The sequence below is a fragment of the Helicoverpa armigera genome, chromosome 12 (genome assembly GCF_030705265.1).
Source record: "Helicoverpa armigera isolate CAAS_96S chromosome 12, ASM3070526v1, whole genome shotgun sequence".
NCBI lineage: Eukaryota > Metazoa > Arthropoda > Insecta > Lepidoptera > Noctuidae > Helicoverpa > Helicoverpa armigera.
In genome coordinates, this window is record NC_087131.1 from 10,726,813 (window position 1) to 10,741,798 (window position 14,986).

At 33.4% G+C, this 14,986-nt stretch overlaps 2 protein-coding genes across 2 annotated transcripts; one reads left to right on the top strand and one right to left on the bottom strand.

Annotated features, from left to right (window-relative positions):
- Positions 1-212: 212 nt before the first annotated feature.
- On the bottom strand, positions 213-8,865 carry LOC110374343 (uncharacterized; the record flags this gene model as incomplete). Its single annotated transcript, XM_064037271.1, has 8 exons — positions 213-266; positions 490-645; positions 1,940-2,029; positions 7,404-7,454; positions 7,639-7,794; positions 7,979-8,068; positions 8,194-8,293; positions 8,369-8,865. Coding segments are annotated over 8 exons (1,194 nt in total), but the record flags the coding sequence as incomplete, so codon positions are not given.
- Positions 8,866-12,629: 3,764 nt separating this feature from the next.
- On the top strand, positions 12,630-13,975 carry LOC135117655 (uncharacterized). The gene is made up of 5 exons (XM_064037272.1): positions 12,630-12,646; positions 13,075-13,174; positions 13,251-13,340; positions 13,485-13,640; positions 13,823-13,975. Exons 1-5 carry the CDS (start codon positions 12,630-12,632, stop codon positions 13,868-13,870), a joined length of 411 nt encoding a protein of 136 aa, XP_063893342.1. The 3' UTR covers positions 13,871-13,975.
- Positions 13,976-14,986: the final 1,011 nt, after the last annotated feature.

Below are 14,986 nucleotides of genomic sequence, written 5' to 3' on the forward strand. Positions count from 1 at the left end.
TTTATTGTTTCTGCATAGTGCATTGTAGTTTGGAAAGCTAATTTTTTATTGAAAGCCTATAGTCTAAAAAGTGACACGGTTTTCTAGGTACCTAAATGCTCTCATGTAAATGCTGTTTCATCTGTGATGGTGTTTGAAAAAAAATGATCATATTTTGCATTATACTTTGTGCTTTATTAGATTCTTCATAAAATGACTGTGTTTTTTTACAATTAAGTCTCTGTAGTCCTTAGCAGTGTGTATGCCTGGTAGCTCGCTTTCAATATCTGAAAATATTGCAAATCTTTTATAATTAGTCAACAAGTTATCTTCACTGTATGAAAGAGACAAGTGTCCAAAATTAAGACTATCCTTAAAAAGGCTATCATTACATATGCGTGTATGTACTTAATCTAACATGAATGATACGTATTGGTGAATACTTCATGAAAATACTTCATATTTTTAAAACTATTGCCTTTTGTTGATATTGCAGTTGATTAAACTTACCGCGGTCATTGTCACTAAAGACAGGTCATCTCCCAAAGCGGTTTTAATTCCGAATTCCTTGTTCATATAGCTGATGATTATCAGGTAGTTCCTTTTGTCTTTCTGACGCATGCTCACCCAATCGAATTCGAGAAGTGCCATGTCTAGCTGTGATTTCTGTTTGAAGATTATAACATATGATCAATTCTAATTATTATAATAATATTATAATGAAATGAAATGAAATGAAATCGTTTATTTTGCAAGTTGGACATTATATCACTTTTACACGTCATTTTAAGAATGCTGAGGTCGGCATTTCCTAACCGATTGATCCCTGAGAAGAAACGCCGAAACAAACTCAAGGGTCATAGTCTCTTTTAAAGTCCAAACATGTTATAAATCAAGTAATATCATGTGTGAGTGTCACCATGTACGCGGTCTGGAATGGCCTTTTGAGGAAAGAGCCACATCAGGCTGGAGCTGACCAGTCCCAACAGACGGCACGCATGCATCAGTCGTCGTGTAGCTCAAACCATATCTTAGGGAGCTCAACGACCTGTCACACGACGATACCAGATCTGCAGAACATTTGCGTAGGTCATTCAAAAATACTCAAACCCGCCAGACAGTATTTATGTTATAAGAATATATAATGTTGCTCGCATACACGATACTCACATTCACAATAATAATAATAAAAAAATGTATAAAAATAATATAAAAAAAATACAATTATAATATATAAATGTCAATAAACAATGTCATTAATAAAATGTTATCTGATGATAATATATATTTAAATGTCAAAAGTAACAATGCACAGGCATTTGAAAAGATATCACTCACTAAGCGAGCAGCTCATTCCCAAGCTTTTTTATCATTTAAATAATCAGATATTTTGTAATATCCTTTTTTCAAAAGTTTGGATTTTATATGATTTTTAAATTTCTTGATAGGCAAATCACGAACCGCTTTGGGAAGTTTATTGTAAAAGCGTATACATTGACCCATGAACGAGTTGCTTACTCTGTGGAGGCGAGTAGCATGTACAGCAAGATTATGTTTATTCCTAGTATTTATGCTATGAACATCAGACATTTGAACAATAACAATAACTATAGAGGGGTGAACGTCTATAAGCGACATTTTATGAACTTTACAGGGAAGCTATTTAAATATTCCAAAGAAGAAATTTCAAAAAGGTAAAGGTTTTGACATTGTCGGGGGTGATATCTGAATCTGATTTTTGAAAATAATTGTCCCAATAGAATGTACCTACGTTAGGCAATATTATATTGTAGAGAGTAAAGAATTTTCCTTGTGAAGGTAAATAGCGTGTTTTATATACACTCGGTAACAAAAAGAACTGAACTACATCATTCTTTATCATAGGTCATTCAGCCAATCTATTATTTATTATCCTCGTACATCTGTATAGTCAAGTGAAAATGTATGTTTTAAATCTAACCTTAACTTTTACTTGTTCGCCAAACCAGTTGTAGGCAAATGTTTGTAAGACAGGAGCGACCGCGTTGGTCAGAAATATCCATTGTGTTTGCTACGATGGAAAAATATTTTAATATTAATCGCACAAATATTAATGATTAACTTATATAAATGAGATTGTTTGTATATATGGATGTTTGCTCCTCTTTGAAGTAAACACTATTGAATTGATTTCGATGAAACTTGGCAAAAATATAATTTAGAATACCATAATATAGGTTTTTTATACTAGTACTCTGCTTAGTTCCTTCAGGAAGCGGGTGAAACCTCTGACAGAATATATTATATCAGGTATAAAGTCTGTTTTTGGACAAATTATTACACTTTTTTTTCTCAGATAATCTTGTATTTATTTTTACGATATATTGTCAACTTATAAGTATCATGGTAGTATGACCAATATGAGAAAGTTTACATGACTGATGTGGTGAAATAATATAAGATTAGTAACAAAATAATTACCACTGTCATCGACAACATCATGAGGCAGAAAGTGATGATGACACTCACAAGTGGTATTATAGTTAACCACTTGTACATATCGCTCAAAGTGTTCAGAAATCTACAAAAAATAAGAAGAGTTAGTTATTTTGTTAGGAACAAATCGAAATGATTTAGTTTTTTTTTTTGCAAAAGTGCAGATATTTTGTTTATCGTTTTTTAAGTTATCAAATCACAATAATAATTTCCTAAAATGAAAAATTGATATAAAACAGCTGTAATGTGGCATAAAAACGAACTTACTCTATCAACATCACATGGTTTTTATAGTAAGTCTTTAGCGCACCGTGGAGTTGATCCATAAACTCCATCTCTGTAGCTTCATTACGTTCTAATTTCAATATGTTTACCAAACTGTCGTTAGTCAAACAGTAAAAACAAATAAGAATGAAGAACCACACGTCCATAATATAGTAAGTGAACCCTAATACTGAAGCGATCGTGCTATGTAGCATCAACCCGATCTCGTGGTATGGACTCCTTGACGGCATCAATGTAGTAAAACCCTTCGAATAATTTACCCTTAAACCACGAATATAATTCCATACAGCAGCCAAAAAGTATGTCGTTACAGGAACTGCGATAGCACCAAAATATATCCTGACAATCATTCTCATTTTCGATAGCAATTCCTTTGATTTGTCGCCCGAAGTCTTTATGATTTCCAAAATCTCCGTCTTTGCAGTCAGGTACAATCTTTGAAGAGACTTACGTTTGTTCATGAAAAGAAGATACTTTATTAGTATTGTTGATGTTACTAGCATTCCATATAAAGCTTCGGAAATTAATGCTATGTCTTCCGCATCTTTGATATAGTTGGCGATGCCTATTATCACGTAAACAGTTGAAACGACGAACATGATTTGTTTTCTCATTGTAAGCTTCCAACTCCAATCGGAGTCTAAGACATTATGACCAATGATGTCTTGGGTAAATATGAGTAATGCCAAAGCTTCGTCAACTTCATTTCTTTCTCCTAAGGTGTTTGTATGGCGTTTTATAGTTTCGTCGGAAAATAACTTCATTTTCACAAGAACGTATTCAACGTGCAGAGCGGTTCAGAATTGTGATTCAAGTCGGAATAAAAGTAAATAGGTACTGTCGTGGCGTGAAGTGAAATGAAATACATGACAGAAAAGTGTGAAATCTTTAGAGTTGCACCTGTAGAGTTTTACTCTACTGTTGGGAATTATGTATGCCATTCAAAATGAATCTTTTTTGAAATAAAAAAGCTTTTGTGATTTAAGTTGGCACTAAATTATTGAAAATCTTCTGAAATCGTTGTATTAAAGCCTATTATATTCTTATACTTTTCCATCATTAGTGCTCAATTATAAATATTCGACAGTATGGCCAGGCTTTTTTCGTAAATCAAAGCTATTTCCTACTTGGAAAGATCAAAGATAATAAAATATTCCCCAATATTCGTCTTAATGTGACACATCTGGTTTTCTTCTTTTACTTACTACAATTTGCTGTTACTAACTGTACTATCATAATAACTGATATAATTATCCAATCAGACTAATTAATCGTTTGCCGCCTTATTTCTGTTATCTTGCCATTCTGCGCAATTTTAGATAAAATAAAAGTATGGAAAGTTACTAACCATACCTATATGATACCTAGATTTATGAAAACTGTCAGAACTGCAAAATAAAAACTTAATATACGTGTCTGAAATTACAACTATCATTTGCTGAAAAGTTATTATTACTTTTATCAAATGTCTGTTTTCTTTTAAAATTGGACAAAAACCACAAACGTTGGGGCCCAAGTTCACCGACAACATAAATGTCAGTATCTTAAAAAAAAACTATTTACTTCATGTTATTTATTTTATTTACGTTATTTATTTCACGTTCAATTTCAATGTAAACAGTCGTTTTAAGAAAAACGGATGTTTTAGTCGATGAACTTTTTTTGTTTTAATTCTGTAACTAAACCATCATTACAATGCTTAAAATAATAAAAGAAATACTTGCACGCCACTTACACTTTAATCGCTTTCCTGTAAAGTTATCTACTATTTTTCACATCCGACTGTGTTAATAGACTAGTGCGACAAAATTATTTCAAAATTCAAATATGAAATGAGGTTTATTAAAATGTATTGTATGTATTACCTATAAGTACTTTAACCGCTTCATATTTTTTAGACAGGTAAAATTTCACTTCTACATGATCCATAGAATGTGGGAACTCTCAGAACCGTCGCTTCTGGTCAACTGTCGGTTGCCTGTTTAGTTCATAGTGTTCAAGTAGGTGTGAAGTAGGTACTCTAAAAGTTTTTAAAGCTATTTTAATGGGACTTTATACAGGAATTAATTTTATCCAGTGCGCAAACTTTGTCAACCTATAGTTAAATACGTTGTATATTTTTATTTTGTTATGTTTTAGTGCAAAAAATAATAGTTATTGATAGTAAAAGATATTTATTTTTTAACCGATTGTATGTATAATCGTCATAGTAGGTGCGAGTAAGAATAGTTAGTATTCATATTTTGCTGATTTTAGGGCGAATAAAAAATGAAAAAAAAAAAAAAAATACTGATGATGCAGATATGTTCTGTTAATGATTCTGGACCACCATTTTTTTTGTGCACTGTTTAAAATTCATTCCTGTATGAGCAGATATTATTTCTAGCTTACATTGACTACGAAAAAAGTTAAACTTGATAACAAATTAGTTGATTGTCAGTGTCTCTACTGGCTCAAAGGCCTCTAGCCTCCACGTATACTTACTTTACTAACCGGTAATGTTTGTACTGCCTTATTATGCTGTAACGACGGCATAAAGGGACCTGTAATGAAATTGTGTGGCACTCGCTCGACCACTCATAAACTATGAGTGCCTTATCAAAAGCTTGAACTTTTGAGTTTAAACATGTGGTTCAAATTCGCAGAATACTCTAAACATATTGTAAATGTTAAACTTTGTATAGTTTTGTAAATTTTCAGTCATAATTCTGTAAATAAAACATGGTTGAATTTTGATGAAACTGGATTTGGTCCGCGCTTTCACCTACGTCCCGTGGAAACTTCTTACCATACATTGATATAATATAGCCTAACTACCAAATGACATACCATTTGGTAGTAGTGCTTCGCAATAGTGTAGAATTTTCTTTTCAAATAAGTTCCCTAGTAGTGTACAAACAATTAAAATATCCTGTTTATACCTTCTTAGTTATCCATCAACAACAACAAAAAATACTTTCAATTTAATCGCTATACTTGATTATTACTTAAAAGCATACTGTGCCACTCCCTTGTCAATAAATCTTACTTCTAATAGCTATTTCATTGCCAAAGGAAACTATTATTGCGCAATTGTGAAGTTCTCAGCCTTATTACATTAAATGGATTTTGATTCACTCTAATTATGAAACCATCATAATCTGCCGAGCCTTTTTCCGTTGCATGCATGGACGCAGCTGAGTACCAGTGTTTTACAAGGAGCGACTGCCTATCTGACCTCCTCAACCGAGTAAACCGGGCAACACAATACCTGTTACTAGTACACGTAACGACTGCCACAGATGTTTAAATTGATTTGGAAACCCTTTTTATTATAAGGTAATGCAGGCATATATGCTGCCGGATGGAATGAAACGTCTAATTTAATTTAAAGATTTGGTCAACTAGTAACGACAGTAGGAGGATTTCAGACGGTTGTCTGAGATAGATAGAAGAGGTGCTATTTAATCGATCAGAATGAATAGGGTTGAAAAATTAAACACCAATTAGACGCACAGATATACTGTTATATTTGTTTATAAAAAAGTAGCATATTAAAACGTAAAATAAATACGGCAAAGAAAGTACTAAATTATATAACCTAGCCTTTTCCTAACTTTTTTGGCATTAATTTCCAAAGTACTCGGATGTAACTGATTACCAGTGTTTTACCTATCCTATCTGACCTCATCTCAGTTACCTGGGCGAACCGATACTCCTTGGCTGTCAGACTTTCTACTAGTTACAGATGCCAAAGATGTGCTAATGGCAGGCTATTTGAAATAAGCAAAAAATTATGCTGCTGCTTATTTTTTTTCATTTCAGGTCCTCAAAGCGAGCTACCAAGCCTGTACATTACTTAGGACAGTGGAGTCATAATCATCGAAGGAAAATATAATTATATTAGTATTTCTTCGCACAATTCGGTTCAGTTCATGATTCATGATTCAAAAGCCTTCAAAAAGTGTCATGATTGGAAAGCCTTCGTAAGAAAAAATAAAATATAAATAGTATTAACGTATTTTATTTTTCATCTCATTCAATTTATTTCAGCGTAAATAATATACGTAAATAGAAAACTATCGTTTCACAACTGTGAAATTCTCAGATCAATTAAACATATGGCTTTCGACTCACAGTAATTAATCATAACTTCTGCCTCAGCATAAGAATAAAATACAAAAATGCACCTTAAAATGTTAAAATAAGGTATGAAATATTTTGGCTCACTTTGTCTTTGCATTTCATACATTTCTAATGTGTGAAATTTCACTGAAGTAACCAACAAAAGCAAGGCGACAGGAGATCAATTAGATTGGATAATAACGAGAATTATTACACATCGTACAGTCACCTACCGTGAAATTAATATGAGAACTAAAATTGAGGTGACAGTAAAGCCTTGCCAGTTGTGGTCTTACCAAACTGACTGTCAGCCGCCGAATGACTGAATATATGCATCATAGGCATAACGGGCAGGAGAATGACGAAATGAGCTACACGTGGTTCTAGTCAACTTAGCTTATTTAATAATAGGTTCAAATTTTGATGATCAATCTGCAAAATTTCAAGCGAAACCATGTAAATTAATAACAGACAAGTGTTTTTTTTATTTATTTATTATGTCCAAAACTTTTACAGCATCAATCTGAATCTAGTATCTAAGTATCTTTGTTAACTCATTAAATCTCCATTGTTCTCAGTATAGTGTTAACTTGATAGCTTGCTTTGAGTACCTAAAAAAAAAATAAGATTATCGTTCTTAAGTAGCGAAACGAGGGTATAATCCTAGTTTTATCCTTCACAAGTTTTTTTTGTCAGGAAAGATCATGTTGGCGTTTTATTGGTGGCGACTTTTTATATAGGCAATTATATTCTTCATAAGACACTACAAGCTGATTAGTTTAAAAGTGAACTTACTGAGGTCAGCGTGACAAAAGACAGATCAATCCCCAAAGCCGTTTTGATTCTGTACTCCTTGTTCATATAACTGATTATAATGAGGTAATTCTTTTTATCTTCGATACGCATGCTTATCCAATCGAAGTCCAGTAGAGCCATGGCCAGTTTCGTTTGCTATTTGAAATTAAAATAATCAGGTATCTATTATTATTGTCATCAAGTGCACAACTGTAGCCGAATTACTCGTACTTAATAAGAATACAAACTATTCATGGTCAGTGATGAAATAAGTAGACGGGCAGCACCAATCTGGACCGTCAATGATGATTTTTCGAATTACTTAATAATTTACTCTCACCTTATCTTTCACTTGTTCTCCGAACCAGTTGTAAGCAAGAATTTGAACCAAACATGGCAGCGCATGACACAAAAACTGCCAGTCTAATTCCTGTAATGATCAATGAGAAAAAAAACATTATTAACATATTTCAGACTATTAAACAAAGACCCACTGGTTTTGGATATTGCTATATTGTTTAGACAAAAAATAACAAAATATATAAAAAGGCAAACCTCTGATATTGAAAAAAGCGTGAGACAGAATGAGCTCAAAACGTTCACTAGCGGTATTATAGTTAGCCATTTGAACATTTTGCACAAAGTGCTCAAAAACCTGTAAAACAAGATTGAAAATTTAAATATTACTATATTCGAAATCATTGTTATTTTTTTCTATTAGCAAACTCACTGCATAAGTGTAGCATGACCTTCATAAAATGTCTTGAGTTTGTTATTGAGCCTGTCCTTATATTCCAGTTCTGTTTCATCTTCATCATGGTCAACCTTTAACTTCGTTACTAGGCTGTCACTTGCCGTACAGAAAAATGATAATAATACTGCGAACCAGAGATCTATGACAAAATTCAAGAAGACAGCGGAAGGACAGCATACAGTATGCAGGATTAAGCCAATCTCGTAATATGGACTCGTCATAGGCATCAGAGTATCGATCGATTTCGACAAAGTTTCTCTTCTACCAAACGGATAATTCCATATCGCAATAAGAAGAAGAGGTGTTATCAAAACAAATAAGCAGAAAAATAAAATCCTAACCATCACTTTGAACTTTTTTAACAGTTTCTTTGATTCAGCTGAGGATGAAGCCGTTATTATTGTTAATAACGAAGTCTTTGCACATAAGTATGTTTCTTGGTAATCTTTAGAGCAGTTGATGAAAAATAAATATTTTATTAAAAACTAGCTTTCCGCCCGCGGCTTCGCCCGCGTGGAATTCGGTTATATTGGGTATAAATCACAACTATAAGAAAACTTCTCATTCCCACGGAAAAATCTAAGAAGCGCGATGTAACGCTGGATACGATTAGTTGTTAAACCAAAACTGAATGGTACACTATATTATACGTTTTCCCTTGTGGAGCAAAAACATGCAGATTTTGGGCACTGGAAACCCGGGAACACGCTACATAGAGCTGACCATGCGAAAAACAATGTTTTTCTAAGTGTACTCCAGCAACCCTTAGAGTTTGGCCTTGTGCTTTATTAATGGTCATTGCAAATGAAACCCTTATAGGAAATTGTAGTCGGCGATACAGAAAAGCACAACGCCATCTATCGAGCTATCGGGAAGCTCGCGATTGATCAATGAGCTATAGGTTAAAGCGCGAGATATCATTGCACTTCTTACGTATCTTAAAAAAAACAACGTCACCACGTTTTAAAAAGCTATCATTCCACTTCTTACGTATTTTAAAAACACATCGTTACCACGTTTTAAAAACACCCAGCGCCATCTATCGCATACCTCAAGAACTAAATAACTTAACTAATACTTATACCAATTAGTAATTCGTTGAATTATAGTTATTTCAGGATAAGTAGATGTAAACAAAACAGTTAAGACGATAAAACAAATTGTACGTCATCCCTCGGGAATTCCTCATTTTTCGAGGATTCATTATCGTATCATTTAGCTTCTAAATTTACATGTTTATATTCGTTTGCAATATATTACCTTGTTTTAAACGACACACAGCGCCATCTACAATCCATCCATCAAGCAAACAATATTTTTGTTTTCCCTCGGGAATATCTATTTTTTTTTTCGGGATAAAAAGTACCCTATTATTTAATCCGGACTTCTAACTTTACGTCTGCAAAATTTCAAAGCAATCGGTTCAGTAGTTACGGCGTGAAAGCGGAACAAACAAACAAACAAACAAACTCACTTTCCGATTTATAATATTAGTAAGGATAAGGATAAAATCAATGAAATTACGAAAAAATAGGCTTCAGCGGTGCTTGAAAGGTTTGACTCAGATTGAATACGCTTTTTTGTGCCTAAAATCAGGTAGAAAACTATGACAAACAGTAAAACAATACGGAAGAATTTGGATTTCCAAGTCCATTTTGGATCGAAGATATTTTGGCCGAGTAGATCTTGGCAGAATATCGGCAACGCTAGAGTTTCGTCCACTTCATTTCTTTCTCCTATAGTGTTTGAATGGCGTTTTATAATGTCGTGAGAAAATATTTTCATTTTCAGTAGAGTCAACTATTCAACACAAAGCACAGTTAAGTACAGCAAGCCAAGTTGACGGATTAATACTGTCGTCACAAGAAGTTTATATTTATGTATATATAAAAAGGAATCGGTATATCCCTTGGTGACGTCATCACACGTGAATGGCTGGATCGATGAAAATTAGAGCTTTGACCCGGGAGAAGGAAATAGGATAGTTTTTGTCACCATCCGGCGACTAGCCAATTACTAGAAACTACTTGATAGGTAGGTACATAATATTAAGTGAAGCACAAAATAGGCAGAAAATACTTACTGTTACTGTTACAGCTTTTTATCGTCCCACTACTGGGCACAGGCAACACACAGAGAAGGATTGAGCAATAAAATCAATCAATTAATAGAAATTAGAACATAGAATAATTCTGTCCATAGTCATTTTCTCCTTTTTTTTTAAGAAGATTATTATTTGTTTTTCTTTTTTTAAGTCTTGACCTATTTCTTTAATAAAAAAACAAATGTACACATATTTACACAGCACTTATAAAGTAACTTAAAATAATTTTATATACCTATACATACCCCTTAAAACTAATAAATTGCATAAAACAAGTCGTGTTATATCTAAACTGCCTAAAACTGATGTAGTTTGAAGAAATTTACTTTTTCATCTATTTTTACACAGCTAGACTTCTGTTTGTCATTGTACCTTCGACAATGTCTAGTATTATTATCCAATCAATATAAATGGTCTTTTCCGCCTTAATAATGTAACATTAACATTTCATGCAATTTAAGAAAAATAGAAATATCGCTAAATTAGAAGCTAAAAATCTGATCGATTTTGTATGAATGCCGCCTCAGCAAACCTCATTTTTTAGGACCACGTTAGATCCTGAGCTTTTCACACAAGAAAAAAAATACTTTTTTCCGTTTAAATCAATATTATATAATTATAGTATTATATAAAAGTAGAATACAGTTTGAATAACAACGCACCCAGTATTTAGCCCTGCGGTACTCCTAGCCGAATCGCCACGCCGAAAGATTTTGCATCTTTGATACTCACACTTCTTCTTAATCGGACACTCTTGGCAGAGTGGTCGTGATCATGGATTGTCTCTGGTGTCTGCCCTTGCAATTTCTCTCCACTTTTCCCTGCTGGTGGCGTTCCGTGCGCACTCCACAATTGAGCTTGAGATACTCACACATCGACACTAAATATTACTTTCAAAGCTTTTCTTTGCAAGTCGTAATAGTGTATCATCGTCATAATGTCGTAGCTTGGTAGCAGCATTGTGATGAACGCAATCAAACGCTTTGTATGAGGTCGCAAAAGATGCCAATTGCATTTTTCCCACGCATTACAAATATATTTCAATAGAATAACACCAGTATCAGTAGTCGAAGCAAGAAATTTGGAGTGACAGTGGTTGCACAGTCGAAAGTTAGAAAATCCATATTTTCATCATTTACATTTTTTGTTCTACATAATTCAAAAGTAACTTGGTAGAAAGTTTACACTTTTGAAACCAAAATGTGCCTTAAAGTATTTTTTTTTCGTTTTCTTTTAATTTTTTTTATATAAATAAGAAATAAGGTTGTTATAATAATTTCTTATAATTTTAAACGTTCTATTCAGGTGTCATTGAATGAAAAAAAAAAACACAAAAAGGGCGGTATAAAGCAATTACATGAATGAGATACTAACGTTGTTATAATACCATGTATAGTTACTAACACAAGTGACAGAAGGTAAACAGAAGGAAACACAAGTGAAGAAATAAATCTTTGAACACTGATGAGACATGATATAGTACCGGATTATATAGTTAAGTTCATTTTCCAATTTTTATTCCTAGCATTTTAAATATTTACGTCTTCTATTCTATTTCGTATTTTGTTACACTTTTCTTAATGATATTACGTTAACCTACGATAGGCGGCCGTTCTAGGTTCTTTTGTTACATACTAGGTACATTCTCGCAAAAATGAAATTATTTTCCGACGACTTTATAGAACGCCATACAAACACCGTAGGAGAAAGAAATGAAGTTGACGAAGCTTTGACAATGCTGGTATTTTGCGAAGATGTACTCGGTCATAATTTACTTGATCCGAAATGGAATTGGAAACACAAGATTGTCCATCAAATTTTGATGTTTTTGTTGCTAGTCCACGCTACCTTAGGTACGATTGAGTATCACAAGAGTATGACTGAGGACCATTCTATGAGCCAAACTTACTATGTTGTGGCAATGCTATGTCTATTTACGATGAAATACGTGATATTCATCAGCAGTAATGTACATTTCCGAAAAGTGTACTTTCTTGCTAAGATTATGTTTGAAATTATGAGAATGTATTCAGTAGATGAATCTAAAAAACTGCTAAAAAAACTCAAGGTCTACGTAAAGATTTTGACTGCCGCTATTACAATTCCTTTATTGGGACTCGTGTTAGCTGCAATATGGAATTCTGCACATGGTAACAGGGAGGCATTATTTAAGTCGACATCTACATTAATGCCAATGTCGAGTCCATATTACGAGATCGGTTTGTTGATCCACGTGACATATTACTTGACATGTGTATTTACATGTTTTGCAATAGATCTCTGGTTCATCATCTTGATATTATTTTTCTGTAAAACCAGTGATTGTTTAGTGTCGATGTTAAAGATTGAACAAGATAGATCTGTTGAAACAGAAATGGAATATATGGATCGACTCAACGAGACACTGAAGACTTTTATAAGAATCATGTGCATCTGATGGAGTAAGTATTTCGTTATTTCAAAATTTATCAAAATTCTATCGAGTGGTTGCATTTGTGCATTTTTATTGATCTTTGATAGGATTTATTGGCCTTTTATTTATATTGCATTAAATATATTTTTATATTGTATTGTTCAGGTATTTGGAAGCTTTAAAAATTATGTTCAAGTGGTCCAGTTTAATTCCACTGGTGGGGGTTCTGATCAAATGGTGTCTAATATTACTGTCGATTACAGAGGTATATAATTATGATGTTTAAATACGTTATGCTAAAAAAAAATGCAATGACTTCAGAAAACTTTAATTCATTGCAGAAAATACAATGGAGTTTTCTGGCCAATGCGATGCCGGCTATGTTGCAAATTCTTGCATACAACTGGTACGGCGAACAAGTTAGACTAAAGGTAAATCTTTTCACGTTTCTTCTGTAAAATAACAATAAAAGTAATAGGTAAGCTGATTATCAAAATCAAGGGACAGTAAGTATCTGATCTTAATATATCCTATAAGTTAATGAATGTAAATAATATTGTTTGGATTCTACACAGGGCTCGGAGCTATCCACCGCTTTGCTAGGATTCGATTGGACAAGCATGCGTAACAAAGATAAAAAGAACTACCTTATCATTATCTGCTACATGGAAAAACAATTTAGCATCAAAACAGCTTTGGGCAATGATCTGTCTTTAGTAACAATGACTTCGGTAAGTGCTAATTCTTCTCTAAGAAGTCGCTGATTGGTTGTTGTTTGTGCTCAGTAGTTTTACTTTCGATTGTGACTTTATTTTTAAAAGTCTTAACCTGAGGCAAATTTCGAAAAAGGAATGTTTCGAACATATTACCATAAGACTTCATGAATTATAAATATAATATTTTTTCTTTTCAGATCTTCAAAGCAAGTTACGAAGTCTTCACACTACTCAGGTCAACATAATAGGAATATATTTACCTATACTGCATTTTATTTGGTTTGGTTTAAAAAAAATCTTAAACGAAGAGTCCAAATCTTCAGTCACACAGTCTTGTCAGCTGTCACCCCCGCTGCCTAAGTGCCGGTCTCCACATGGACCTTAGGAGTGTCGCTAACGAGCTGGCCATCATAATGCACTATAGCCGCATTATAATTATATTAGAGGTGTTTTGTACCTATCTTATTTAATTTTTTCAGCATTATCAGTATACACTAAACTTCTGCTTCGTAAATCTTCTGAAGCACATTTTTATAAATAAATACTCACTCATACAACTTGTTCATATCTCATTATAAAATCCCTGATTCTAATAGTCCAATGAGATGCAATGTTGCCAGTAAAATTATTATTCTAAGATGGGATGATTGAGTCACTTAAAATAATATGTAATTCGAATGCTGAAATGGGTCTAAGCCAAATGCTTAAAGTGAGGAATGAGTATGGAAGAAGTAGTGTGGAGGTGGCGCCAGTTACAGAAAAAATGAGGATTACAAGTTTGTGGCTTATTCATAAGGTGAGAAGGGGTGAAACCCGGGGCGTTTTGTGGTGCCGGTGACAGTAAGAGCTAGAGTAAAAGAGAAACAGATGGATTGCCTGAAATATAACATAATACGATGGTAATGAACGCAAGTATAAGGGCTGACAGAGAGAATTGAAAAACACATTACGCTGCCCCTAAACTACTTGGAAAGGGGGAGAAAGTACACTCAGTACCTACCTGTAATTGTTTGAAATACTTTTATAACATAAGAAAGGCGGCAAAAGACTAATTACGTTGACTGGGTAATAACGTAAGTTATTATTTCTTGTATACTTAACTGCAGAAGTGAAATAAAAATAATTCTGCTTACTTAATAATATAAATGATGTCCGCATTATGAGCAGGATTTTGTTTTTAATGTAATATCAGCATACACGCATAATGTGTAAACACAGGTACACTCTCCATTCTGTTACTCTCATGAGAAGGCAACTTCTGTACGTCCGAAACTATTCAAGAGCAGGATAACAAATACGACATGTAGGTTCCACCATATTATCAAAGCTTGATCAGGATCCAAATTTTTGACGTCCTGATC